General features: G+C 53.0%; 11 protein-coding genes across 11 annotated transcripts; 8 read left to right on the top strand and 3 right to left on the bottom strand.

Annotated features, from left to right (window-relative positions):
* Positions 1–944: 944 nt before the first annotated feature.
* On the top strand, positions 945–1,526 carry J4E88_003031 (uncharacterized protein; the record flags this gene model as incomplete). Its single annotated transcript, XM_049396686.1, has 2 exons — positions 945–948; positions 1,102–1,526. The coding sequence occupies 2 exons, from the start codon at positions 945–947 to the stop codon at positions 1,524–1,526; spliced, it is 429 nt and encodes a 142-aa protein (XP_049258034.1).
* Positions 1,527–3,940: 2,414 nt separating this feature from the next.
* Positions 3,941–6,628, bottom strand: J4E88_003030 (uncharacterized protein; the record flags this gene model as incomplete). The annotated part of the gene is made up of 3 exons (XM_049396685.1): positions 3,941–4,680; positions 4,731–6,396; positions 6,452–6,628. 3 exons carry the CDS (start codon positions 6,626–6,628, stop codon positions 3,941–3,943), a joined length of 2,583 nt encoding a protein of 860 aa, XP_049258033.1.
* Positions 6,629–6,990: 362 nt separating this feature from the next.
* Positions 6,991–9,030, top strand: J4E88_003029 (uncharacterized protein; the record flags this gene model as incomplete). The annotated part of the gene is made up of 2 exons (XM_049396684.1): positions 6,991–8,203; positions 8,552–9,030. 2 exons carry the CDS (start codon positions 6,991–6,993, stop codon positions 9,028–9,030), a joined length of 1,692 nt encoding a protein of 563 aa, XP_049258032.1.
* Positions 9,031–9,329: 299 nt separating this feature from the next.
* On the top strand, positions 9,330–10,357 carry J4E88_003028 (uncharacterized protein; the record flags this gene model as incomplete). Its single annotated transcript, XM_049396683.1, has 2 exons — positions 9,330–9,335; positions 9,413–10,357. 2 exons carry the CDS (start codon positions 9,330–9,332, stop codon positions 10,355–10,357), a joined length of 951 nt encoding a protein of 316 aa, XP_049258031.1.
* A 1,447-nt stretch (positions 10,358–11,804) lies between these two features.
* Positions 11,805–13,289, top strand: J4E88_003027 (uncharacterized protein; the record flags this gene model as incomplete). Its single annotated transcript, XM_049396682.1, has 1 exon — positions 11,805–13,289. One exon carries the CDS (start codon positions 11,805–11,807, stop codon positions 13,287–13,289), a length of 1,485 nt encoding a protein of 494 aa, XP_049258030.1.
* A 492-nt stretch (positions 13,290–13,781) lies between these two features.
* J4E88_003026 (uncharacterized protein) lies at positions 13,782–14,413 on the top strand (the record flags this gene model as incomplete). The annotated part of the gene is made up of 2 exons (XM_049396681.1): positions 13,782–14,097; positions 14,154–14,413. 2 exons carry the CDS (start codon positions 13,782–13,784, stop codon positions 14,411–14,413), a joined length of 576 nt encoding a protein of 191 aa, XP_049258029.1.
* Positions 14,414–14,815: 402 nt separating this feature from the next.
* Positions 14,816–15,547, top strand: CYP3_1 (Peptidyl-prolyl cis-trans isomerase H; the record flags this gene model as incomplete). Its single annotated transcript, XM_049396680.1, has 2 exons — positions 14,816–15,282; positions 15,340–15,547. The coding sequence occupies 2 exons, from the start codon at positions 14,816–14,818 to the stop codon at positions 15,545–15,547; spliced, it is 675 nt and encodes a 224-aa protein (XP_049258028.1).
* A 218-nt stretch (positions 15,548–15,765) lies between these two features.
* On the bottom strand, positions 15,766–17,246 carry J4E88_003024 (uncharacterized protein; the record flags this gene model as incomplete). The annotated part of the gene is made up of 2 exons (XM_049396679.1): positions 15,766–15,974; positions 16,097–17,246. 2 exons carry the CDS (start codon positions 17,244–17,246, stop codon positions 15,766–15,768), a joined length of 1,359 nt encoding a protein of 452 aa, XP_049258027.1.
* A 438-nt stretch (positions 17,247–17,684) lies between these two features.
* J4E88_003023 (uncharacterized protein) lies at positions 17,685–18,430 on the top strand (the record flags this gene model as incomplete). Its single annotated transcript, XM_049396678.1, has 3 exons — positions 17,685–17,690; positions 17,733–17,922; positions 17,973–18,430. The coding sequence occupies 3 exons, from the start codon at positions 17,685–17,687 to the stop codon at positions 18,428–18,430; spliced, it is 654 nt and encodes a 217-aa protein (XP_049258026.1).
* Positions 18,431–19,690: 1,260 nt separating this feature from the next.
* Positions 19,691–20,172, top strand: J4E88_003022 (uncharacterized protein; the record flags this gene model as incomplete). Its single annotated transcript, XM_049396677.1, has 2 exons — positions 19,691–19,913; positions 19,961–20,172. 2 exons carry the CDS (start codon positions 19,691–19,693, stop codon positions 20,170–20,172), a joined length of 435 nt encoding a protein of 144 aa, XP_049258025.1.
* A 5,656-nt stretch (positions 20,173–25,828) lies between these two features.
* J4E88_003021 (uncharacterized protein) lies at positions 25,829–27,237 on the bottom strand (the record flags this gene model as incomplete). Its single annotated transcript, XM_049396676.1, has 2 exons — positions 25,829–26,877; positions 26,964–27,237. 2 exons carry the CDS (start codon positions 27,235–27,237, stop codon positions 25,829–25,831), a joined length of 1,323 nt encoding a protein of 440 aa, XP_049258024.1.
* Positions 27,238–27,607: the final 370 nt, after the last annotated feature.

Below are 27,607 nucleotides of genomic sequence, written 5' to 3'. Positions count from 1 at the left end.
TTAGAAACACACCGCCCATAAATTTAGCTCTCCAGAGTTTTGTAGTCATAACCAGACTCAACCACTGCGCTCAAACACATCGACTGGGATTAAACGACACAGCCAGGAACTGCACAGAAGTTCTACCAAATTCGGAATCCCTATCTTTACCACCAAATAAGCTTCGCAGAAGCCACCTAATTGCCATACAACAAGCGTCCACCCGCGACTTCATCACACATCGCCACGACTAATTATGTGCATCGGCGTCAACAGCGAAGTCTGCCCCGACTGCGGCAACAACGGCAAAGGCCACGACCCCTACCTCCAAGGCGGTACAAAATGGATCCGATGTCCAGCATTCATAAACTCAATAACAGGCAAGGAACCGTCAAGGCCTAACTGCGAATCCGTCATGCGCGATCAGATTGGAAAGAAAGGGGACTGTGCAGTCTGTATATCACGGAAGACATTTGAAGAGAGGAAGGCAGAAGGGAAAATGACGCCGAACGAACTGAGACTGGAAAGAATGAGGCTGGCGAAGGAGAGATTTGACAAGGATGTGAAGACCAAGAGGAAGAAATTGTGGGGAGATCAATAGTGCGGATTTGACGATGGAAATGCTGGTACTACTTGAATTGCGGAGGGGCTGCATGTATGTTGTGATATTGCGATGTGATTTAGCAGTTCTTCAAAGACAGAGGTGTGAAGTTCCGCGTACCTGTAAGATATAAACCGTTCTCGAGTCCTCTAAACATGCACTTCCTCGAATATACATAACTATCAATCAAGAAAGCACTATACTAAACTACTACGACTAAACACATCGATTTGACATCGACCGCGTGCACATCCACCTCACTTTTGGCTCACCAAATACCCCATCTCTATCCCAAATCAACGTCACCGGAATCACTTGTCCGTCAGACCCACGAACCAGCAGATCTACTCACCACAATCCAAACATGTGTACAGGCGTCCGCTTCAAAAAATGCCCGAAGTGTAACAGAAATGGTGGAAGATTCTCACCCTATATCAAAATTGGCCAACAAACAACGCGATGTGCAGATTCCAGGGTACCAACACCAGCAGGAAGCAAGTACCCCACCAAATGTCATACAGTCCATTGGAAGGAAGACACCAATCCTGCGACAGGTCGCTGTGCGGACTGTAAAAGCAAGGCAATCCAAAATCCCATGACAGAGGCAGACTTCGTGCTGGCGAAGCAGGCGGAGGAGGCTGAAAAGGCAACAAATAAGTCGAAGGAAGAGGCGAGGGCGAGGAACAAGGGGAAGGCAGCGGCGTACAAGGCTACCGCTCCTGTTAAGAAGCCTACTGCTCCTGCTAAGAAGGCTGCTGCTCCTGTTAAGAAGACTCCTCGGTTCATCCCATCGCAGGAAGCTGTAGATAGAGCTAGGGCGACTGCTAAGAAGACTCCGAAAAAGACGAGGGGAGCTGTGGAGAAGGCTCCGAAGAAGACTACTCAAGCCGCTATGAAGGCTGATCAGGCGATATTGATGAGCGCGTTTAATCATCATCAGAAATAGGTTGCTGAGGCTAGTGCTAAGGGCAGGAATGCAGGATAGAAGGCTTGTGATGGGTAGATGCGGATGTTTACATGGGGATGCGTCGGATTACTGCGCATGTATATTACTTCAAAGTTGAGAAACGGGGTTAGCGATAAATGAGAAGTACTAGTAACACTTTCCATCCGACTTTATGAGGAACAGATTGCGAATCCATCTACCCATCAATTTCCCACGCGCATCAATAAAGGTGTCCCCTGCAACCTTTACTCTCAATCACCTTACCCTGTTTAGCAGCAGGGGCCTTCCTATCTAATACCCATAGTTGTGGCGGTGAACAACAATTACGAGGAAACACTGAACTCAAAGGCGCAACCCAACTCGACCCCGTCTGCACCGACCACGGATCTACCTCCACACCCGCAATCCGCTCGAACCGTCTCCTCTGTTTACCCTCCATCGTTGTCCCGGTGAACAACATGTACGAGGGCCGCGCCCTGAACTCGAAGGCGCAACCCACTTAGACCTCCTCTGCACCGACCACGGATCTACATCCACACCCACACCCATAATCCGCTCGAAACGTCTCCTCTCCTCTATATATACCTCGTTCTTCCAACTTGTTTCCCAAGCCTTGCGCAGATATGCTCTCGTTGTCTTGATGAATTGCTCCCGGGTCTGCCGTCTTGGGAATTTTCTCGCATTCGCATCCACATTCGCATTTTCCAGGACGATGCGTCCAGCCGACGCGAGTAGGTAGTATGACTCCTGGCACGGAAAACAGCAGGGTCGGTAAGTGAAGGTGGGAAACCAGTTAACTCCAGGTTCTCTGCCGGGTTTGTGGAATTCGCCTTGCACAATGTATTGGAGGACGTGGTCTACATCTGCGTAGATGGTAGATAGCTCCTCAAATAGCTCCTCCGGACTTCTTCGACGGGCATTTTCTGGAAGGGAGACCTGGTTGAGCTGGGTGAGTAGGCAGCGGGCGATATTGATGTGGAAGTGATAGGAGTATTCTTTTACTTCGCCCAAAACGGCGCGAATGTATGGAGGGAGACGTCCTCCATCGAAATGCGTATGGTGATTGGATAGACGGTCGATTACGCTGATACCTTTTGTGCAGGCGGCTACGCAACCCAAGTCATTCTGGGCATGCTTAGCGTCATCGGCGCGTTCTCTGTGTATCGAAAGCTCAGTGAGGAGAACATGAGCATCGGGCCAGTGTGGTTGTTTGACGATTTGCATCGTGTCTTGTAGAAGATCCTCATGGGTGCAGCCTTCAATCTTGAGACGGGCGCAGCGACGGATGCCATCTCGTATGGGTTGTAATAGCTGTTCTTGTATACGCCGTGAAGGAACCTCGCAATTTCCTTGCTCATCAGTGTTCGTACCTGCGTTCAGTATGACGCGTAACTCCACCCCCATATCTGGTGCTTTCATGCAGCCATGGTACATCCTTTCAGTCTCCAATCTCTTGCAGAACTCGCTCAGGTCCGACAACAGCATCACCATCCTGGTTGTCAAGGAGCGAGAGGAGCGAGAGGATTGAAGAAACCGGCCGAGCTGAAAGACGAGGTGCATCTCACAATGCGGGAAGACCTTTGGCTCTTCTTCGCTCAAACTGGGGTGCGGCTCAGGTATGCAGCCACCAGTGTGGCTTATGGAAAAGATGTGGATCGGTTGGCTGGGCCCGTGGAACCAGTCTTGTATATTGGCATTCTGAACCTCGACGCACACGAAAATGTCACTGTTTGACAGGAAAGGCTTTGCTTCATCATAGATCTGCTTGTTTGCGAGGAGTATATTAGTGCCAAGACGTCGCCGCTTTACTATGGGTGCCCTCGCATGCAGGTTTGAGTATTCGTGGATAGTACAGGGAGCTGTTCGACAGCTATCGAAGCCTAGCGCAAATTCGTAGACATTGTCTCGCAGCTCGCGTGGTAGATCAAGAAGGCGGAAAGGCTGATCGGTGAGGTGAGTGTTCATGACGCTTGGCAGTAATTGTGGTGTAGGAAGGTAGGAGCGTTCAAGGCGCTGAGGTTTACTTGTACACGGCTGGCAGTGGCGGCTCGCTTCCACCTGCATGTGTCTAGCGCATCGAGACAGAGTCATTCCACTTGGCTCAGACTGCTGCCTGGGCTTACGCAATCGCCAACAACGATAAGGCGTAAAAGTCGTAAAGTATTATAATATTGACCAGGGCGTTACGCGAACTCGTGGCATTCGCCTCTCGGACTGAATCCAGATAATACGCCAATAGGATGACCGCACTGAAGCGCTACAATACATGCCTAGGCAAGCAAGTTTATAACCGTCCCATCCTGATACCCCTCAACGCCAGAACGTCCGCTCGCCGGCATGACCATCAGTGTGCGTCGCAAAGTCCAGATCCATCGTTGGCTAAACCAACGGCTTGTGTCAATCGTTGACAACTCTTACTCAACGCCCTCGACTTTCCTCAGAAACTCCCTGACACGGCCAACCTCCACACCCTCGCCTTCTTCGCTATCCAGAGCCGCCACCAGGCCTTCGAGACACTCTTCAATCCTGTTCTCTTCTACCTTTGTGCATAGACTGACGACCTTGCGGTACATCATCTCCAGCTGCCCGTCCTTCTCCTTCAGCATCTTACTCCGCTTGAGTAGTGCACCGTTCGCGTTCGTGTAGGTGTGTAGTCGTTGTTGGAGGACGGAGGCGGCGGGGAGTTGCTGGACTGCATAGGCCTGATATTGTGGCTGATGCGATACCTGTTTGAGCGTTGCGGGATCCAGTGGAATGGTTGTCGACAGATAGGGGGCTCCATCTGATGCGCGGCAATCCAGATGGTCGCCTGCTTGCCGGAGCTCGTAAGGCAAGTCGTCTTCCTTGATGAGCATGCCAGCACCTTCCGCATCGGCGTATCCTATCCTCTTCTTCTCGTGCAAATCGATGTCCCCTGCATTGACAGAAAGCATATGCCGTTGTGGCTCAAGCCAACGCTTCAGATTCGATATCCGCTTAGCGCGATCTTGTCGTAAACGTAACCGAGCACGTAGTGACTCTAGCCTTTGTTGCTCCTGCTTCTGTTGAGTAGATAGTTGGGTGATCAGCTCGTTTGTTTGATCTATGGTGTCTTGTTTCAGACGCGCTTCTTGCGTGAACTGCATTGAAGCAGACTGGAGGATACCGTTCATCACTGTGATCGTATTAGCGGGATTCTCGTAATAGATACGAATTCAAACTTACAGGGTTGTATCTCTCGGCTGGTCTCTTCGACCTTGCTCAAGGGCGCCTTGCCCTTGCTGGGGCTGTTTGCGGCGATTATGACTTCGCCGTCGCCGAGATCGCTGCCAACACCAAAGTCGATCGGTCTCGTGCCTTTGTGATTGGGTATGGTCGGATCCGCCTGAACTTCCATGAGCTGAGAGATAATGTTGCGATTGCCTATCCTTGCTGCTAGGTTGAGGGCTGTATTGCCGGCTTTGTCGCGTGCGTTGACCATCTCTTGCATAAACCTCATCAATCCTATTGGTTTCGGGTAGTTGCTGGTGTCGTGGAAAGAAGGCACCTGGTTGGCGCCAATGTTGCTGCGTACGAGATACTCAAGAAGTGCCTCGAGGTAGTACTTGCTGGAGGCCGCACGCCCTTTTATGGCACAGGTCACCGCGATGTGATGCAGTATCGTCCGTCCCTGGGAGTCGCGGAGTTCGATAAGTGGCGCCAGGATCTCGAGCGTTTCTGGGAAGCAGCTGTGGTCCAGGCTGTTGTTGACGGAGACTGCACTCATTAGTGGTGTTTGACCTGAGGCATTTCCTCTGAACATGTTCGCTCCTTTGGAAACCAATAGCCTCATCAACGAAACTCGGGCCAGTGTCGCGGCCCAATGTAGAGCTGTATTTGAGGTGTTGTCAATTGGCATGTCTAGATCTGCGCCAGAGAGGTGAAGAATGGCTGGATGATTCGTGAAGTCTGTCCTAGTCTGATCCGCGAATAGATCCGTAAGCATGGCTTGCTTCTCTTCGTTGTGCTTGGTGTCGGGGTGCGGTAGAGGTGGCAGGGCTGAGGGAACTTCGCCATCGGGAAGTGCAATGCGCTGTCCTGTCTGGTGTTGATAGAAGCTCTCGCTTGGTTCTGTCGGCGAGCCAAGATCGCGCATGGACATGTCTGCGCCGTTGGGTTGTGAGTAGGATTCATCTTGGGATGTTCGCATGCGCTTCCTTGGCGGCTCTTGCGGGTCTTCAAGGCCTGTGCCATAGGCTGAGTCGGTGTGTCCGTTCTGCCCGCTGAAACTACGCTCCGATGCTACGCTTTGCTGGCTGCTTGTGCGGAACGATTCTTGGCTGGCGAGGGGACCTTGTGACGGCCGTGCCATGCTTCTCCGGCCCTGCGAGGAGGATGCGGGTCGCGGTGCGGGTGAATTTAGTCGCGCGACCTTGTTCATGGCGGCAAGTGCGCTGGTGGCTGTCGAGGAGATGTTGCTGAAAAAGGTACCGCCGACACTCTGGCTAGTAGTGCGGCCGTCCATGCTCTGGGTGTAGAAGCGCTTCCTGTTTGCTGCCATGGCCTGCTCTTTGGTGGGCGTCTCGATGCCCTGGCCCTGTCCCTGGTTGCCATCGACGCTGACGTCGTAGTCCAGCAGCGGGCGCAAGACATCCTCGACACCGTACTGGCGACAAAACTCTCTGCCGCGGCGGTAGCAGATCCATGTGCCCTGGTACTTGCCGTAGCCGCCCTGGACCTTTTCGTGTTCGCCGTTCAGTATCTCCTTCTCGAGGACCTTGGTGCGCTTTCCTTTGTCAACGCCAGCCACCTTGAGGATCTGGGTGGCATTGAGCCAGCCGTCAGAGCGTCGGCGCATAACAGCGACCCGATTGACTTCCATTTCGTAGACAGAGACGCCCGAGTAAACAGCCTAGATTGTCAGCGACTTGGTGCGACTGCGCAAATGCGGTGGTTGTGGTGCCTACGGTGTATATCTGGGGCTTCTCCATGGCGTGCTGCTGGTAGCCGTTCATGTCGGAAAAGGACCGGTTGAAGCCAGCGGGCGCGGCCATGAGTCCCTGGCTGTGGGGAGAGTTGGCGTACATGGCCGACTGGGGCGGCGAACCTGCGGGAAAGGATAGCGACGTGCGCGCGACTTGCATTATGTCAGCGCAGTGCTGGCGGGCGTGGTGATGGTGACTGTACGGGTCAAACGATCATGGGGGCAGGCGCGGACAGAGGCTGGGCGCAACGTGGGCAGGTGCAGTCGGGGTGCGCAGCCGTGGGCCGTAAGCGGAAGCCTCGGTGGAGGGTGTGATGGGCGATAGGCGATATGCGCCGTATCAGGACTCGATGTTGATATGCGGGTGGGCGGGGGGTGAATGTGCCGTCGCTCGTGGAGACTCTAGAGGAGTGGAGATTCCAGAGGTCGCGTCTACGCGTCGCGGCCAATCAGCCGCCGCCCCAGTTTCCTTGCCCAGAGCACGGCCACGACTCGTCTGCCACCTTCCGTCTCGTCTCCCGCATGCCTACGCCAGTCCAGCAGAGCGCGTCACGTCTGCGGCCAGTCCATCTGCTGCGTGCCCTGCTGCGTGAGGCGTCGTACCTGCCCGATGCGACAGCCCGCACCTACTTCCGCCGCTACATCGTCAGCCGATTCAAGGCGTACCAGCCCAAGCAAAATGCGACGGCTTCCTTCGACGTCCAGGCCGTTGAGAGGTACAGGCACAGGAGCTTCAAGAGGCGGCAGATAGCGATCATCAATGAGCGCACACGACCAATGCTCAGGAAAGGGCAAAAGGGCCTGAACTTCCTGCGGCGGGCCAACCTGGGCGAGATACCATGTCTGCAGAAGGTCCTGTTCTTCGCCTATGGGCGCATGGGAAGGAGGAAGTACATATTGCTAGAGAGATTGCTAACGCCAGACCGCATCATGGACGGCGGCGCACTCGCAACGCCCGTCGAGCCAGGGCAGGCACCGCTGCAGAAGCTCTATTACAGCAATAAGCGCTATCTGCAGTATTTCGATGCGCCCAAAGCCGCCTCCAAGACCGAGTATACCATCAACGTCTCTAGCCGCTACTCCCGATTGCGCACCGTCCTCAAATCGCAGTACCAGAAGGGCATCTCCATACATCGAGGGATCAAGCGTCCAGCCATGAAGACGCCTATCAACAATGCCTGGGAGCGACCCATGCCGATCAAGCGCGCGGTCAACAACGTCCGACGCTGGTATGCCGAGACTATGACGAGATTACTTCCTCCATTACCGACCGAAGAGTGGGACAATATGCATGCCATGGTTGTTGGGGACCGAAAGATCGATTTGGTCAGACGGAGAGGCCGCGCTTCAGTATTGAGTGCTGAGCCAGTCATAGAAGACCACTTCTTCGTCCACGCAGTAGAAGCAGGCATTGCCTTAGACAAGCCCAGCAGGGCAGACATGCCTGCAGGCGTGCAGCGACCGCATTCCATCAACCCTAGGTTCATGAAGCGCATGTATACAAAGCTCCTCATGCTCTGCTGCAAGGTCGAGTATGACGACGAGCAGAAGCGATGGAAAGCAATCTGGGGCGAACCTATGAAGTACATCAAACCCAGCCTCTACAACGTCCCTACAGATGAAACGCTCTTTGCGGGTGTTGATGCTACAGGCAAGATCCCGAAGACGCCCAAGAAGCATCTGCTGGAGAAATCACAACATGTCCAGCCACGGAATGCCGAGGGCGAATATATGCGTTTTCCCTTCTTTGCCGAACGGCTTCCAGAGGAGCACCCAATACGCAGGGAATTGGATGAATGGAAGAGGAAACGTGCTGCCGCGAGAGGACAAAAACGGGAAGTGTCGTAGCCCTGGAGGCGGGGCACTCAGTACATACGTACCCCACAAACTTGGAACGCGGTTAGTAGGGCGCGCCTTACATGTACATAAAGTAGGCAGCACCCCGCAACCTACCTTGACCACAGTGCATTGAGCAACGTTTTGACAAGCACAATGGCATCTTCAAGCGCAACAATTCGCCACGCGACCCGTGAAGGTAGGGTATCCCCAGCCAACAGTAGAAGCCTACTGACAGCCTGTGCAGATGTTCCTACCATCCTAGCCCTTATCAAAGAGCTTGCGCTCTACGAAAACGCCAGTGACAAGGTTGACTCAACTGAAGAAATCCTCACGCGCACCCTCGCACACTACGATCCTTCCACATCGACCTTTTCCGAAGGCTTCGCCCGTACACTCCTCCTCAGCGACCCCGACGGCACGGTAGCAGGTATGGCTCTATACTACTACAACTACAGCACATGGACAGGCGTGCCAGGCATCTACTTGGAAGACCTCTTCGTCAAGGAAAGCTACAGGAAGAAGGGCTATGGCAAGAGACTTCTTAAGGAGCTCGCTGGAGAGGTGCTCAAGGTCGGAGGCAGGAGGCTCGAATGGAGCTGCCTGGACTGGAATGAGCCCAGTCTGAAGTTCTACGAGAGCGAGATCATAGGGGCGCAAAGGAAGACGGCATGGGTAGGCTTGCGTGTGGATGGAGACGCATTGGAGAAGCTTGCAAGATCATAAGCGTAAAGAGTGGGAATTCATCGTATGCTTTTTGAGACACGACCCTGATTGTTGTATGCCCTTGTTTGCCCTAGAACCTTGGAATCCATGAGGAGCGTCCACGTGAACACGCGCTCCAGGTCCGTGCGCTACAATCGTCACCTCTGTCTTACTCCAGTGGCCGTGCCCGCGCTCTTGCCTTGTCGACTCTGAATAATCCAACTCTGCAGTTCTCTACTACCTGTAAATTGCAACACCATCATGGCACGCCCACCATACATGGTTGAATCGTACGAGACAGTGAAGTGCTGGGAGGAACTATGCAGGTAAGTTATCAAGAGTGAGATGCAATTGGTGAATGATACTAATTCCCTCCAGGTTGTTGCGACTTGAACGGAAGAAGGACACGCTCGACGATATCCAACAACTTGTCGGTCGCCATGACGGCCTCCAAGATCTCATCCACGTCATCGCAGAAGCCGACGGTTCTCCAGCGCCCACCATGGACCTCATCAAGTCGAACTTGGGCCTAGCACGAGACTTCATCGAGGAGTTTGGGAAAGCTACCGAGCTGTACAACATCGCAGTATGTCGCATTATCGGACCTGCCATGTACACGACACTGCCACGTGAAATCCGCGATATGGTCTACGAGTACCTGACCCCACACCAACTCGATATCACCCTTCGGCCTTGCTATCCTTGCGCAGAATCAGATCTACTGCACGTAGTCGACCACGTAAATCCCAAGTATTTCGATTACGATCTATACTTTGCGCCACAACCTCGCTCACAGGACGACTGGCTTTGCCCTGAACGTTATTGGCGAGACAACATCATCAGTCCCGGAGTAGCTCAAGAGCTTATGGAAGCCTGGTATCGAAATAGCACCTTCAACATGTGGGCAGACTGGATCTGCGAAGGATGGCCGGCCGAATGGCTAAACACGTTGCTCAACAACGATCGTTTTGGGGCCAGGCTGCGACCTCGTGAGATGATCACGAAGTTCGCCTTCGAAGTTCAAATCAGCTATTGGAGAGGAGAAATAGACTCACATTGGCAAAAGAGCCTAATGGAAGCTCTCGACAGCTTGTTCTCACTCAAGGAAGCGACGCAGATAGATCTCAGCGTGAGATGTGGGTTCGGCGAAGATCCGATGGCAGCGTTAAGAGCATTCCTTGTTCTCACACGTCCTGCCTTTCTACGTCTACGAGAGCTGGGTTATCGGTGCACGATCAAAACCGTCAGACGAAAGCCCAACCCTTTTGGTAAAGTTATTGACGAATGGGTGCAAGAGCTCGAGACGGAGGTTAAGGGAAATGACAACGCGTGTCTGATCGGTGTCTAGGATGGTGAGCAGTGCGCTGGGATGAGCACAATTTGAGGTGCATGCTCAGTAGCTTCTCGATGTATCAGCTTTTCAGGGTCATCATGCTCCGCGAGAGTCTACGACCACGGAGTGAGTGCACACTGGTTAGAGGCTGGGATAGTGCACTATTTGGACATCACATCTAGGGTAGCAGCAAGACTTTGCTCTATATGGGGATTTTACGATGGCGACAAAACCATTATCTAGCACAAATTCACCAATATCCAAGAGGTTACGCTTTCCATCTCTCTCCTTGCTCGGCTACGCTAGGCTACCTAATCTAACAGGATTAGCCCAGCTTACGTCTGTCTACCTCTGAGCCCCCATCGTCAGCGATCATCGACGGCAAACTCACTCATCAAAAAAACATCGACTGTCTAACTTTCTGCCTTCGGGTTTCGGATTCCATCGCTAGCCGGCCCGAGATGAATGGAGGTTTCGGAGGGCTCGGAAGTCTTGGGCCGTAGAAGGACCGACCCGTCAGTATTGATCAAGATGAGTATGCGTGGATCATGACGGCAACTCTAACGATCAACAGTGTGCGAATGTAGTTTCGCAAGACGGACTCTGGTGGGCTGGCGATACACAACACATCTCTCCAAGTAGGAGGACGCGGGAGTGAATGAAGTAAAAGTGCGCGCTAATTTCAACATGACGGACACAACGACTGTAGGAAGGATCTTCATTCTACGACCATATTCACAAGGTACCATAGCAAAAGTAGCGACCACTACCCATTCATAACAACAAGGTACAAGGTAGCGGGTATCTTTACCTAGAGTGTTCGCCATAATACCCAATCTACGAGTTTCCTCGTGGTAGCCAGCCGGACTTTGCACCGCACCATCGCACGACATGCGGTTGATTAGTTTAAGACTTTCCCATTCGAGCCGATGACAAAGGAAGAGGCGGCTTAGAGGGCATGTCAGGTTCCACAAAATCCAGCCACGAGCTGACAACTCCAGAAATCACAGGGATTGGGGGTACACACTCCGCTTCGGAAACATCACCGGTCCGAAGCCGACGAATTGTAGATTAACGGGAAAGTTACTTACCTTTCTTAGGCATAGCAAGTAGAACGGAATATAGAAGCCTCACTACTGAATCGAGTCAGCTATGCTGACCACTTACTTGATTGCGCTGTCCTTGCGAACAACCTATTTCGAACAGGTAGGACCTTGTGTGCTAGCAAGGTAACACACGGCTGAGCATGTACTGACAGTCAGAAGGTAACGGCCCTTCTGGTCGGATTCGGACGCTGACATACTTCCACGGCTGGGATTCAGGCCTCATGGATAGGTTCAAGAATACCTGCACGCGTAGACATGGGGTAGTCAGTATATATGAGGAAGCTGCTCATCGATGTTAAGACACCACCAACGAACATCTCAGCTTCCAAATCTCCACCACAATCGTTACCGCCAGCATGCATTCTCAGTTCATTTCTCCCCGGAACGGGAAGGGTGCTATGCTCCTCCTGCTCTCCTCCTACCTTTCGAGCTACGCATTTGCGACGGCAGTCCCCGAATCCGTCGACGTTGCCGTGATAGGCGCAGGACTTTCCGGTTTGACAGCAGCGCGAGACCTTCTCCACGGCGGCAAATCCGTCATCGTTCTCGAAGCTAGAGACCGCGTCGGCGGCAAGGTCTACAACCACCCACTGAAGAATGGCGGCGTCACGGAAGTGGGCGCCGAGTTCGTCGGCCCAACGCAAGACAAAGTACTGGAGATGATTTCCGGCTTGGGACTCCAGACATTCGACACGTATAGCGAAGGGAAATCCATCTTGTGGAGGAACGGCACACGAACAGCTTATACTCCAGACCCGGCTCTGGGTGGTTCACCGCCAGTGGACATGGCGTCTCTTCCTCTGGTTGCCAGTGCGCAAAAGCAACTGGACGACTGGGCAGCTGAAGTCAACACGAGTGCACCCTGGACGCATCCCAAGGCTAAGGAGCTTGACAGCATGACGTTCCAGCAGTACATCGATCAGGCAGCACCCCACGCGGACGCCGCCTTCGTCTTGACCTCAGCCAGCAAGGCCATCTGGGCTGCGGAGCCGCGAGAGCTCTCTGTACTCTACGTCGTCGCATACATTGCAGCAGGCGGAAACGAGACCAACGTTGGAACACTGGCTCGACTGATTGGCATCCAAGGCGGAGCTCAAGAGAAGCGAGTCGTAGGCGGAACCGGTCTCATCCCAGAGCGTCTTGCCGAGAAGGTCGGACATGAACACATCGTCATGAACGCCGCCGTATCAACCGTCACCAAGACATCTCACGGCTACAAAGTAGTCTCCCGAGCAGGCGCCGTCCACGCAAAGCAAGTCGTCCTCGCCATGGCGCCGCCCCTCCTCCGTCAAATCACTTTCTCGCCCGCCCTCCCCACCGCCCGCCAACAGCTCAACCAAGCAATGAAAATGCCGTCCATCGGAAAAGGCATTCCCATTTACTCCACGCCCTTCTGGCGCAAAACCGAAGGCCTAAACGCCCAAGTCATCTCCGACAACGGTTCCACACGCGTAACCTTCGACTCCACACCCGAAGACACCAAATTCGGCGCCCTCCTCGGCTTCCTCCTCGGCGACGAGATGCGCGCGCTCGACGCCCTCACCCCGGCCCAGTGCGAAGAGAAGATCCTGTCAGACTACGTGCGGTATTTCGGCGAGGAAGCAAAGACCAACACGGAGTTTGTGTTGCAACGCTGGGACTTGGAGGAGTGGTCCAGAGGAGGACCTGTGGCGGTTGCTCCGCCCAATGTCCTCACAAAGTATGGTCAGGCGCTGACGATGAGAGCCGAGGGGTTGCATTTTGCGGGCACGGAGACGAGTCCGTATTGGACTGGGTATATGGACGGAGCTATCCGGAGTGGAGAGCGGGTTGCTAAGGAGATTATGGGTATGGGGTATTGAGACTTGCGAGGATCGGGGTAGTAGTCATGGTGGTGGTAGTGGTAGTGGAGGGGTTACATCGTGATCTTGCCGTTCAAATCTGTAATTATAACCCTACTCCTGTCTCCGGACATCCTTAGTAAAGCAAATGGGATACTCTTTTCAGCAAGACGGGGTCATGTCATGTTTTGGGTCGCCGGAGAGCAAGAGTCTAGGTTCTTAGTTCCCAGCGCCATATCCGGGGAAAGGTGTTCGTGATCGACAGGCCCGCGCGGAATATACTTTCAGTAGCCGGGGCTGCTAACCTGCGAATTGCTTACCTTGACGCCAGATCGACATGTCACGGTGAGCCTCGGCTCCACCGTACACCATGAGGTTTGTGTATAATAGGAAGCCGTAGGATGTTGTATTTGCTTTTTTATCACCTCAGCATCATTCTGACTCGTGTTTCGCTCTTACCATCTCATACCCGCTTCAGGCCATTGATTCAATCGCAAGATACTCATCGACATCATGCACTTCTCACTTCCCCTCCTTCTCCTCCCCGCCATCGCTTTCTGCGCGCCAGTTGCGGAAATCCTGCCTACGGCACAGGATGTGATTCAGTCAGTGGTCAACATCCACAGCGCTGTTCTCGAGCTCGATCAGAAAGTACAAGCTTTCCAGGGTGGCTCCTTCGAGACCGCCTTTGTCGAAGGCAAAGAAGTGCTCGCGGGCGTAGCAAAGATCCACGAAGTAAACCGTGAAGGGTTCCGACGAGCAACCCTGGCTCTGCCGCCGTTCTCTATCAAGGATACTACCGATCTCATCAACACGGTGGTAGCGACTGGTGTGTTATCGCGGTCCCTTTGGCACGGATAATATGCTAACACTCGCCGTGAATAGTCAACACTAGCATCCCGAACGCGACCAAGCACCTCCAAGAGAAAGAGCCTGTGTTCAAGGCGAACGGTTTCTCAGCCGTGGTCATCGCCAGTCTGGCCCTGTTGGAATTCGACCACGATACGTTCAGCGCGGCAGCAGCGAAGAACTTCAACCTCGCTACGCCCAAGCCGAAGTTGGACGAGGGCATTGCGGCAGCGGCGAACATCCACAAGGTTATCCAGGATACCATTGTGTTCTACACTGTAAACGCGGTCGTGTGAAGGGCAGGGTTGAATCCCAGGTGATGTATAGCGGTGTAATGTCCGTTTATGATCGGTGCCACGCATGCGCGTTCCGTAGGAAGTCACGTCCGTATCAATACAAACACGTGCCCCATGTATCCGCCTGCGTCTGCGTCTGCACCTGCACATGCGGAAAAAGTAAACATGCCACCGATGACGTATCAAAGTGATCGCCCACCAACCTTGTTTCTCCTCCACAGTCTAGATGCCGCTAGCTCTCCCGTAGCGCTCCATGCCATCATCCATTGTCAGCCTCAGCCCCAACTTTTCGGGCTCTGTGATCTCCAGACTTCCCTGCTGCACATCACCACTCTTGCTAAATTAACAACACATCCACGTTACACTCGCCCCACGACAACCCCCCCAGCGAAATTCCTCACAATGGGCATCTGCGGCAGCAAAGAGAAAGCGGGCGAGTCAACCGAAATGGCACGACCCTCGCAGTCCCAAAACGCAGCCTCAATCGCGCAAACCCAACAAAACATCCCCGTCGCCAATGAAGGTCCAACCGTAAAACCGCGCCGCTCCCCCGACAACCCCATTGTCTACTTCGACATTGCCATCGGCGGCAAGCCAGCCGGCCGCGTGCAAATGGAGTTGTTCCTCGACGTTGTACCCGCGACATCAGAGAACTTCCGCCAGTTCTGCACGGGCGAGGCGAAGCGCGGCGGCGGGTACAAGGGCAGCACTTTCCATCGTGTTATTCCCAACTTTATGATTCAGGGAGGCGATTTCATGAACGGCGATGGTACGGGCAGTGCGAGTATCTTTGGGGGCGATTCGTTTGATGATGAGAATTTTGAATTGAGGCATACGCATCCTGGGCTGTTGAGTATGGCGAACTCTGGGTAGGTTACTTCTCCTGACGACTGTTTAGAGGGGAGTTGCTAATTTGTTTTCCACAGGCCCAACACCAACGGTTCTCAGTTCTTCATTCTGACGGCGGCGACGCCGCATCTTGATCGCAAGCATGTCGTATTCGGCGAGGTGTTGGATGGTATGGATGTCATAAGGAAAATTGAGGCGACGAGGACTGGGCCCGGTGACAAACCGTTGAGCGATGTCGTTATCGCTGGATCAGGGCAGCTGTCAGGCGCAAAGCCATTGGCCTAGGAGTTGACGAGTGCGTGGAGGTAATAAAAGCAGGTCGATTCGCGGTACATAGGTTTCCAGTCGATGGAACCGTAATGATAATGTAATACATCTTTGCAACACAGTGCAACTATAGTTCACCTAAACTTTACATTGCTTCAGGGTGTTATTATTCATTCTTATACTAATGTACACTGCAGCGCACCTGTTCAGTTCTTTCCCTGTACAAGACACTCCTGCTATTGCACCAGCTCGCCCAGCTCCGCCATCTGGATCCGCATAGCTTCCTCCTCCCAGAACTCCGCCAGCTGCTCAGCGCCCCTCCTACCACCCCACTGTCGCCCGCCTTGGTCCATATCGCCTTCGACTCCGTCCATGAGGCGCCGAAAGCAGCTCTTAAACTTGGGTTCGTTGAAGTGGTGGTAGGGGTGGTCCGGATTGAGCCATGCTGAACAGATATAGCAGAAATGTGTTTGGCACTGCGCGCAGGTCTGCAGAGATACGAAGTCAGTATGTGTGCCACGTGCATTTTATGAGGGTCGGAACTTACCATATGATTGCAGCCGTAACCTTTCTGGCAGGGTACAGAGCAGTACGGGCATGGTGTCGTGTTCTTCATGATGAAGTTGAGCGATGCCTGGTCGTCTTCGGTGAGCTCTGTGACATTGCGTGGCTCGCAGCGTACGAAGTCTCCGTGCCACGATGCTAGGCAGATAACACAGAAAGCGAGAGTGCAATCTTCGCAGACTTGCAACCGCTCCATGCCTCGTACACCAACGCCACGCTTTTCCGGGCCGCTTTCAATCTCGGTCTCTTGTGGTTGAGCTGGGCCCTCGTCGTCTGCTTCAGAGTCCGAATCGTCCATCTGAGTAACGTCTGTAATCTTGGGGTATTTATCTGACCGCATAGCGCCTTGACACCATTTGCGCGGACAATATACGATGTTCGGGTCGGATTCGATCTTCTTCTTCCGCTTAATCTTCGCGTATCGCTCGACCTGGTCGCGGGATATAGGGATTTGTAAGAGTTCCTTGGGTGACAGTAGCCGGTCTTTCTTCTTCCCACTACTACCGCACTCCGTGGACATGCATTTGATGTTGTTGACGTTTCCCTCTGTTATACAGCTGTCGTAGTATTCCTGGAGGCAGTTGATGCAGAAGACATGGCTACAGCGGGCCATGCGATAGCACGCGGATCCCTTCTTCGGCTCGAGACAGACTCCACAATCGAATGTGTCTTTGTCAAACAGTTCCTTCTTCATCCGCCGACTATAGTCAACCAGCTCCTTCTGCATGGACGACGGTAGTGTGAGGTCTTCCAAGCCAAAGGCATTCTCAGCCTGTTCTTGGAGAGAGCTGATATACGAGAAGAGTATAGAGCCCCCGCCATATTCCTCCCAGAGTGTCTTGGCTTCGGTTGTCAGTCGGGCCTGCAGATCCTCGTGGATCCATGAAGGCGAAGTCGACAGTCGAATTACAGGCGGTAGATGTTCGGGATATTCGGCAGGCAGTATAATTTCGAGGCGCAGCGGAGGGAGGTATGGGAGTCGTTCGACATCTTGCTGTGGCTCAAAGGTGATAGGTAGAGGCTTGGCGGGTGCGACGAGCAGTTCGAGAGTGGCCGAGTACGGATCGCTATCGTTGATGACCAGCTCCGGGTAGATGGACTGCAGCGTGCTGAGCTCTTCGGCGCGCTCGTCTTCCAGGTTGAACTCGGTCATAGCGGCAGATGTTAGGAATGCCGCGTTTCTATCGGCGAGCGGGTTGTATATGAAAGTGGCGGCGGCGGAGAGAGGGCGGAGATAAGTCGAATGCGGTCGCAACAAAGTGTGAAAAGGGCGTGGCGACTCTCTTCTATCGATAGCGCATAAAGGCAAAAGCCCCCTTGAAGAGGCCCATTGTGAGTCAGGCGCTGGCTGCAATCACTGCGATTCCATAGAGGCTTTCAAGAGCCAGGCCGTAGCAGCAGATGCGAGCATGTATGCAGCACAATCCCATCACCGAGGCATCTCGCATGCCAAGGCCGGCAGGGTACCGCCGGGATTGCGCCGTCATGGACACGGCATGCGCACCCTTCACTCTTGACACGCTGCACCTCCCACGTGAAGTTGCTATGGAGGCCCCTCCGCTTGCGTCGCTGTCCTTGACGCATGTCCACTATGTTGGTCTCATCTACTGACAGCCAGAGCCGCTGCTAATCCACCCAGAATCCCGCCGACCGCGTCTCCTACCTCTGCGCATGGCTTGCGCTTGTGCCCCAGGGACTCTGCGTCGTCTATGCGACGCTGATATGGTCAAATCGCGAGATTGAGATATTCCTCATGTTCGCAGGCCAAATGGCGTGTGAAGCGCTCAACTGGGTTCTGAAGAGATACATCAAAGAAGAGCGGCCGCGGGGTAACGTTCGCAAAGTATATCATGTGAATGTAATACTGATAATTTTACAGAAATGCATGGAAAGGGCTACGGAATGCCCTCCTCCCATGCCCAGTTCGTCTCCTTCTTCTCCGTCACCCTAGGCCTGTTTCTCCTCTTTCGGCACGTCCCACACCCGACCGAAACCCACACCCCCTTCTCCTTCGGCGGTCGCGTCCTCCTTTCGCTTCTAGCAATGGTTTGCGCAGGAGCTGTAGCAGCAAGCAGGATATACTTGAGCTACCATACACCAAAGCAGGTTGTCGTCGGATGTGCCGCCGGAGCCCTCTTCGCTCTAGCTTGGTTCGGCTTCACAACCTTCCTGCGGAAAGCCGGCTGGATAAATTGGGCTCTCGAGACGTGGGTCTTGAGGACGTTGCGCGTGCGAGATCTCGTAGTACAAGAAGATCTCGTTGATTCTGGCTGGGCACGCTGGGAAGACCGAAGGAAACGGCAAACGTTCCAAGTCCAGGGTAAGAAAAGCAGGTGAGATCTAAAATCTCTGTATATATTACCACGGTACGAGGCTGTCATACTCGTATCCGCTTGTCCATACTCAAATAGATGTGTAGCGCAACACAAAACAAGATTGGCGACTAGGCCGACTTTCAAGCCTCTCGACATTCTTAGCTCCCGTGCGCCGTCGAGATCTCCAGAGCTTCTTTCCGCGGAGTCACTTTCGTTCGTTCAACATCTCAGCCTCCAGACAGGCATGTCCCTAGTACCAATCACAGATCATCGTCATGACATCTGTAACAGCCACCAACGTCAGGCTAGTCGTGGCTTCAGCCGTGTGCAACGGCATATTCTTGCTCTTCCAACACTTCGAAACCTATCATCCCCCGTGCTGCCTTAACAAAAGACTTATCTCCAGTCAGCCGTGGCTGAAGTTTGCCGTTCACAAGCGATGATCCCCACAGTTAATGGTTCGGACTATATGTGGACCCTTGACGTGCATCTTCCGTCACAATCGTCATGCTGCCGTCGCCGTGCCGTTGGCTATGACAAACCCGTCAATCCGAATGATTGACCGCTATGGTATAACGGCGGCCGGTAATTCCTTTTAGTTCGTCTTTTAGGTCGGGTTTCCCCAACTGAGGCGTCCATGTCGTAACTGTCGTCCCTCATCACTGTTCTCTATGCTCTGTTTTGCGAATACCTTTGTCAGTATACCCATCCCCAGTAATCTTTAATCCGACTTCATCGAACCACAATGCCACGCATGAACACCTACCGCGAGCCCAAACCCCCACCGCACCGTTCCCGCAGCCACCAAAGAAGCCAAAGCCAAAGCGAAAACAGCAGTCCCCTCCCACGCAATGAATCGGACTACGACGTACCCGCACCGGAACCCAAGAAACACCTCAGCAGTTTAGAAGGGCACCTCGTCGCAGCGAGTGGAGAGTTTGTTGGCACATTCATGTTTCTCTACTTTGCTTTTGCCGGTCAGCTCATGATCATCAACCAAGCAAGTGATCGGTCGATTCTGAATGGGTTTGCTAGCAGTCAGCAGAATATCTTCATTGCTTTGGTGTATGGGTTCAGTTTGCTGGTTAATGTTTGGGCGTTCTTTCGCATCAGTGGGGGGTTGTTCAATCCGGCGGTATGTATCCTCCCAGTATCCTCCAGGATACGCGTTGAAATGTCGATGATACTAACATACCCCCAGGTTACCGTGGGCATGGTAGTTGCCGGTCAACTCCCCTTCATCCGATCCCTGTTTCTCGTTCCCGCCCAGCTACTCGCATGCATGTGCGCGGGTGGAATCGTCCAAGCCATGTTTCCTGGAGACATTAGTGCTGTCAATACTTCGCTGTCTCAGGATACTTCCGTCGCCCAAGGAGTTTTTATCGAAATGTTCATGACCGCCGAACTCGTCTTCGTCGTGCTCATGCTAGCTGCGGAGAAGAGCAAATCAACATTTCTTGCACCCATAGGCATCGGACTGGCGCTGTTTGTAGCCATGATGGGCGGTACGTTCTCCGTTTCGCTTTTGGGATACTGAGCTGACAATTACTAGGTGTATACTTCACTGGCGGATCGCTCAACCCCGCGCGCAGTTTCGGTCCAGCTGTTGCTTCAGCATCGTTCGTCGGATACCACTGGATCTACTGGGTTGGTCCTCTACTCGGCGCGTTACTTGCTTCGGCATACTACCGCTTCGTTAAGCACTTCAATTACGAGCAGGCGAACCCGGGGCAGGACTCTTCGGGTGGTCACTTCTCTGCTTGAGTGTCTTAGAAAGGGAGCAGTGTTGCGAATCTTTATACATCTGAACACACAGCGTGGAGTCATGGGAGTACTTGGCGGATATTGGGCAGATCAGAGATCTATTGGGTGCGCGCGTTCTGGCTTCATTGGTCACGTCGTTTCATGATATACTACAGGTCTTTTTGCGTAGCTATCGAAGAAGGAACAGTTGGTTGTTGGCTTTGCTCCACTCGCTTCCATCCCACCGAAGCACGGTTCAACATGTCTTGTAACTCTTCATGCGATTACATGTAACGCAACCAAGATATTTAGTGTTATTACAGATGCGGCCGAGCTTAAGCGGCTATCCCTTCCTCGTACTTTTACTCTAGGATGTGAACTGCCCTGCGCATCACTTACTACTTCTCCGAACGTGATGGGTGTCCCGCCCACACATCTGGTCTCACCTGGCACACATTGAGAAGACTGTGAGGGCTATGTAGCACGTGATCTCTGAGTGTTCATATGCGTAAAGACCAGAACATGTGCATCATGTTATCAAGGCGCAACGCACATCAGTTGGTGAGGTCAGTATAATAACGTATCGCCTATTGTATTTTATTTTAGCCTGTCCATGTAACAGGGACTTTAAAAGTAAGAGATAGAACGCTGGACAATGATCCAAATGTGAGAACAAGCCTGCCCAAACAAAAAAGAATTTAACGCCACCCGATGCTCCGTCGCCATACCTAGGTAGTCGAGATCTTTTACACAACGAGATCGATGCTACCTATGTAGGTAAGGAAAACGAATCAAACGGCAGAATCCGGTACAGGCTGTCCGCGATCAGGCTCGGACAGGAACGCCACAACGTAGGCAGCGAAGGAAGTGCAGGGAGGAATGGCAGCGATGAGCGCATCCTGTGTAGAGGCTTTCTGCACGGGCGCAACAAGGACGAGGCACACGATGTCAAGTACTAATACTACCGGTATATATCTGGCCAGTCGTTAGTATAGTTCTTGTTGTATTTTCGATTGGTGGCGCTCACAATTTGCCAAGCTTGACTCGACGAGCTTGAGAGTGAAGGTAGATCATGGTGACGGTGGACCAAATGCCGAAGATTCTGTCCGAAGCAATCAGTAAAGTATAACAGAGAACTTGGGTGGGGATACTTACATCCAAACGAAGACGGGCGGGATCCCCTCGCTATTGCGCAGTACGAACCAGAGTACACCTGTCGCGCCCATCAACGGGCAGAGCATTTTACCCATCATGGTTGAGATAGACGCGGAAATGCCGATCCCCATCGCGCATAAGGGACCCCAAAGCATTCCGATAGAAAATCGAGGCGAAGTGGTCGTGATGGAGGCATCGTGGGTATCCTGTGCTTGGGGCGTCATCGGCGATATCCGGTTGTCCAGAGCTGCCACAGGAGCGATCAAGTCCACGAAGACAAAGAAGACCATCAGGAAGACGAAGATCGTCTGGGTCAATGGCTGAGACATCGGCTTACGGAAAGACGTCGAAGTCTGGCTAGACGACCTGCGAGCTGCCGCTGTTACGTGCTGTTGTTGCGTCCGTGAGGTAGCCTCATTGAAGGGCGCATTCTGATCGGACTCGGTGTTGGAAGGGGCCATGATCGTGTGTCTCCGAATGACGCCGGGGCTTATGAGCTGCGATGAACTGATGCTCTTTCTCATACGCATTGTGGTACCGTGGTACCGGTGTTGAATTCTCTAGAAGAGGATCAGCGAGTCTACCCCTGGGCACACAGCGAACAATAGGGCCGTACACTGGAGCCGATGCTGGTGTCTGGGAGACAAACTTACGAAAGATGTGTTAAAGCAGAGATATTCGAGAGAAACGGATTTGAAGAAGGGGTGTGCGGGTGTATGGCACCTGGTCAGTGAGCGAAAGGCCCAGGACGAGGAGCTAAACATTGTGGCTGAGCGTTCGTCTCGCCTCATGGCTCAAAGTCCAGATTCGGATTGTACCTAGATAGGGTATGTCCGCGACTACGTGTCTTGACGCTGTTCGCTGGATGCGACGGAGGACGCGAAGCGGACTGACCCCGGGGCGTCGAAGTCGTGATACAACAGGAAAAAACCGGTTGTATAGTAGACTCAGCCACTCATTCATGACGAAGCAGTAGTGCTTTTGTATGGGTGCGGATACATGTTCAGCTGCAATTCGCTGATGGTGATCCAGGACTGGACTGCCGCACCCGGGTGGCTGACTTTCGCCTCAACATGCAGGTGATGCATCAGCCCCCATCGAGCAATAGATGGCCATACCAACTCACAGTCAGCGTAAACAGGGTCTAGCACATGGCGCATCTACCTGAGGCCGTCTGTGGATACTTATAAACAGTAGGAATCCCGCCAGCACCTACATCAGAACATAGTTGTTCAGCCTCATTACCAGATTACAGTACACTTCGAAATCTCAGCCTCGCGGCGGCTGCACATCCTGACATCACCGTTATAAAGCAACAGCCTGCTATCGGTTTGTCGTCCTCTCTCCACCCCGATATGAGCCTTTCGGCTTGGACAAGTTGCAACGGACACGGCAACACGACGGAGCTCACTAAAATCCTACATCGATGTCTCCTATACACCATACTTCTGCTGAGCTTCGTCATCAATGCGATAGCAGCACTCGAGCTCGGTCAATATCCGTGGCCAGCCTGGCTTACCACATCCGCAAGAGCCGACCGAATCCTTCCGGGAGCAACTATATGCGCCAGTCGCACGATTATATCTACCATCGCATTCTTCGCCGCATCTACAGTCATATACCGGGTCAACGTTCACGATCGGTGGCAAGACCATTTCCTCTTCGCTGGGATAACATCTGGTGTCGGCTTGGGCCTCCTTCTAGGAGGATTGCATACCATCATCCTTCGCGTCATGCCATGGACCGTTATGCTGGCCTTACTGTCCAGCACTATACATCATAGAACCGTCGATTGGAGGCATTGTAGAGATTCTGTGGTGGAAGAGAAGATACCTTTGCTGAATTGAAAAGCTTCGTGGAAGATTTACAGCAAAGGTATGGCACTGCACTGGATTCACCTGTGTAGCAAGACTATCTCTTTGTCCGGTTCTTGTTTGGTTTTCTTCTCTTCGAGATGTTGCTAGTTTTTCGTTCTCGTGTTTCTTTCTGTCGTTTCCGCACAATATCTTTGTATCGGTTAGTGGGAGTGAAGGTGCTGATAAAGTATTTCATCAGTCCCTAGGTATCATATCCTATACCTAACCTCAACCCATCACCGCTGTATGTCTCGTAGTCTAAAATGTCATCCACCGCGCTTCTTGCATGAGTGAGTAGCTTCTGATCGTGACATGATTGCCAGGTACTTGGACCTCATAGATGATCAGTCTCAGCATGATAACACTCTACAGTATGTTCTTGAGTCCTAACCATTACCATTGATTTGTGCCACCCGTCATGCCACGATCACACCCAACCAAATTCTACAATTGAAGAGATCGAAGTATGGAAATCCCGAGACCCTTTCGTAGAGGCTCTAAAGCGGATTCGAGTAGTCTCACAGCGATTGTATGCTACCTGGTCATGCTCATTTGCACCTCGCGACATCTTCAACCCAGCTTGGAACTCATGCCTAGTCAAATGTCTCTCTAGTCTCAACCATCATATACCCTCGACTTACTAAGAGTATTTCTGGTGTCTCCGCAGTGGATCACTCCATCAGCCTTAAGACCGACGGCGGTCCCCGTAGCAAGTGCCTCAGATGAGCAACGTCCTACCAAAAGCGTAGCCTAGCTGACGTCGGGATCGGCTAAGCTCCAGCTTAGACGAACATCCACCTACGAATGGAACGTCTCAAACCCGAGGTGCCTTAGTAACACACAGTGGCGCTCGGACGCAGCACTCGTCAGGCTTCAACGTGCCCTGGTCTGTATAAGAGACCAAGGCCGTCATCACCCAGAATATAGATGAGGATGATAGGTTCACTCGAAGTGAAGCCATAGGTGACAGGCACGACAGGGTACATCCTAGTATGCCAGCGACAGGGGGATAATCCTGATTGAAGTCATGAGCGGCATAGCCCTGCTGCATACGACTCGAGTTCGTGTCCGTGGCTGTGGTCGTGGTTTCTCGATCCGCCATGTCAACGTACCTGGATAAGTCTATAACCTTTACCAGAGTGATCTCTTCAAATTCATTTCATGTACGGCGGTTCAAAGCTGGTCGTTGGAGATAGAAACATACACGACTTGCACAATTTGTTTGGCGTCTCCCCCATATTCGTAGGATCAGAATCGTACAACGCTGTGTCGTTCGCAGGAGATTCTCAGAACATTGAGATGGGGCAGCGCATGTTTACCGTCTCTTGTATGGTCGGATGTACCAAGGCCGGGCCGGAAGGTATTCCACAAGGTGGCTTGACTTGATTGGGGCGTTGTTCAATGCAAGTATAACGGTGGCGTGCAGGAAATCATGTCCGGTGCCCAGGGACGTTTGCCTTCTTTTGCCTGCCGCTTGGTGGGCAACCACAGCCGAGCCGCATGTTATATTGTGTCAAGGGCCGTTCAAAAATTATACGGACAGTAGAGCATAGTATCATCCAAGCACTCCATCATCACGCACTTCCCAATTGCATTACGCCTAAGCATCCAAGCAACCAGACATCCTTGGCAGAAAACATCGTTTCACCTTCACCCCCAGTGTTTAACTTCAATCCACCTCACATCATGAGAAGGGGAATCTATCATGAGCAGGCCGATTGTAAGAGGCGCGTGCGGCTCCCCGTAGCTGTAACACCCAAGTCCAACCATTTTGCACGCAGGCGCGTTCAGGTCCCAACGTGGTTAATACTCGTATGTGCCTTCGTGGCCCTCACCACGCCCGCAGCCGCGCTCGACGAACCACACGCCCTGACCACAGCCACTGCGGGTCACCGCCACGATGCTCGCCTTCCGATTGGCTTCTTCATCACTCTCCTCCTTTTCATTGGGCAAGCAGTCGCTGCCTTCTCGACTACCCTGGTCGGACCGGCGATGGGCATTACGAGCGTATTATGGCTCATGATGCGCAACGACAATGCCATCAGTCCCAAAGCGTCTTGGGTGTAAGTGGACATTGCTGGAACTAAGCTAGGATGCATGCTTACGAAATCAGGATGTTCGGGGTATGGTCCTGGTTGACAGCGATGTACTTCCTTGTCCAATGCCAACGGGTATCGAACCATCGTTTGTAAGTAACGGCTCTCGATTACTTCGTATCGTCAATCTGACCAACGCAGATACATCCTCTTCACGATCGCCTTAGCCAGTGTGTGTATGGGACTCATTGCACTAGCCCAGAAGTCGTCGCTGCAAGGCGGCCTAGTAACAGCGATTCCGACTTGTACTTCCTTTGCCGCGTACGTTGTAGCATATTGCTTCCCGGATAGACGTAGCCGAGAGTCAGACGAATGGAATGCCATGGTATGACGTGAGATTTCAGCTGCAACCGTTGCTGGCTCTTACTACGAGAAAAGCACAGAGGTGTTGGTCGTCGAACGGGAAGCGAGAGTAAAGGATACGGAAGAGCCGGAACCCCAGAACGATAAGGCGATTCGGAGATGCGAGTGGCAGTAAGGTTGTTGCAGGTCGAGCCCGAAGGTTACATGGACAGCACTAGACGCAATAGTGGCCGGCACGAGGAGGCGGGACAACTACATGTACATGCTTTACCTGTCCTTGTCTTTCGCAAGTTCAGATACCGCTCTCTTGATCGAAGAAGCTGTTCTTTCACTTGCCTCTCTCCGCAATTCATCATCGTTAGGCATCCGACAATTAGGCTGTCGACGGAGAGGAATCTCAGTGTACTTCGTATCAGTGAAGTAGCTCAGGTCAAACTGCGGTTCCAATCGCTGCTTCTCGGTGACCTCTGCAACTTTTTCCTCTGCATCTTTCGTTTTGGTGTGTGCGCTTCGAAAGAGACGATCCGCATCGTCGCGTGGTGAAGATGGCGGCGCAGCTTTGCCAAGCCAGGACGTCCCACGGCCGCGCCAGCAGAGAACGGATCGGGCGTTGCCTTGTCCAACGACCTCGAAGCCATCCTCGGTTGTAGCGTCCCCGGTGGCATCGGGATGTTCCCGCCATATCTCGACACCATCGAAGATGTCTAGATTTCGTGCGTTCTGCGCTACGCGAAGCGCTTGCTCCATGTCTGCGACCTCGAATAGGACGACTTTGGCCTCTACATCTCTGGCGATCTGGAGCAGCCGCGGATAGAAGCGATCGCCTTGCTCTTTATCTGTCTGCTTGATCCTTCGTGGAGGCACTAGCGCAAGCTTTGGCTCGAAACCGCGTACCGAGCGCGTTGTCGTGTGCCAAAAGGCAGCTGGCGAGATGTACGGTGGGTTTGAGATGAGAATGTCCCAGAAGGATGGTTGTCCCGCCCAATTGAGCGCAGCTGTCAGCGACAAGACGCCTTCAGTCTGGTCGTCAAAGGGATTGATCAAGACGTCCGCCTGTATGAAGTCGAGTTTACCAGTGTCTTGGAGTTGTCGCGTCTTGCGTAGTTTTTGGAGGTTGTATCTCGCGAGATCAAGGGCCTTGTTGGAGATGTCGACACCGAGAAGACGCAGGTCCACTTTGGTGGAGGCGGAGGACAATTCATGGTGGAAGAGGAGGGGTATGCAGCCGGTGCCGGTGCAGAGGTCGAGTATGCGTACTTCCGATGGGAGTTCTTCCGCATGTCGTAGGAGACCGGCGAGATGTGTGATTGAAGCGGCTGTATCCGCTCTGTTCGTGTCATTAGCCATGAGTCGGAGAGAAGCCTCAGTATCGCATACCTCGGGATTAAGACTCCAGGTCTACAGCGTATCTCCAGGTCGCCAAAGTACTCTGTGCCCAAAAGATATTGCAACGGCTTCCCGGCGGCTCTGTCCTTGACTAATTGTTGCAGTAACGAAGCCTTGGCTATCGTGTCTCCTTTGGCGCGACGCGCTTTCGCGACTTTCTCGACATGTTCGCGGAGCCATCGAAGCTCGTTCTGGGCGGCCTGCAGTTCGCGACAGGGCCCAAGAAGAGCAGGCAGGTAGGGATCGATTGCGCGCGCCTTGCGGATGAGCGAGGTTGGTATCCGTGGCATGTTGAAGGTGACGCGGTGGGATGGAGTTGCGGTCGCCTCACTAGCGTCGGCTTCATCTCGTCTGGCTGCTGCAACATTGCAGTCCAAAACTTCGGTAGGGGAATGACATCTCCTAACGTTGCTTTCCACGAAACGGAAAATCTACGAATTCATTACGATACTTCAGATTGTGTAGGTGCCTATTGGTAGAAGGTGTAGTATGTTGGCAGCACGTGCTCAGTAGACCTCATGACACGGCTCCTGCCTCGTTACTTTTTCGGGCAGCCTCTAAGCCCTGCCCTCACACCAGAATCAGCTTTTCGAAGTCAATCATGAGCGTCTACATCCAAAGCAATACTGGAATCTGCGCATGGCATTCAACATGCCGTAT

Source organism: Alternaria novae-zelandiae, assembly GCF_023758075.1.
Source record: "Alternaria novae-zelandiae strain BMP 2774 chromosome Unknown scaffold_4, whole genome shotgun sequence".
Taxonomy (NCBI): domain Eukaryota; kingdom Fungi; phylum Ascomycota; class Dothideomycetes; order Pleosporales; family Pleosporaceae; genus Alternaria; species Alternaria novae-zelandiae.
Note: the sequence above shows the minus strand (reverse complement) of the source record. Positions and strands in the feature narration are given on the sequence as shown.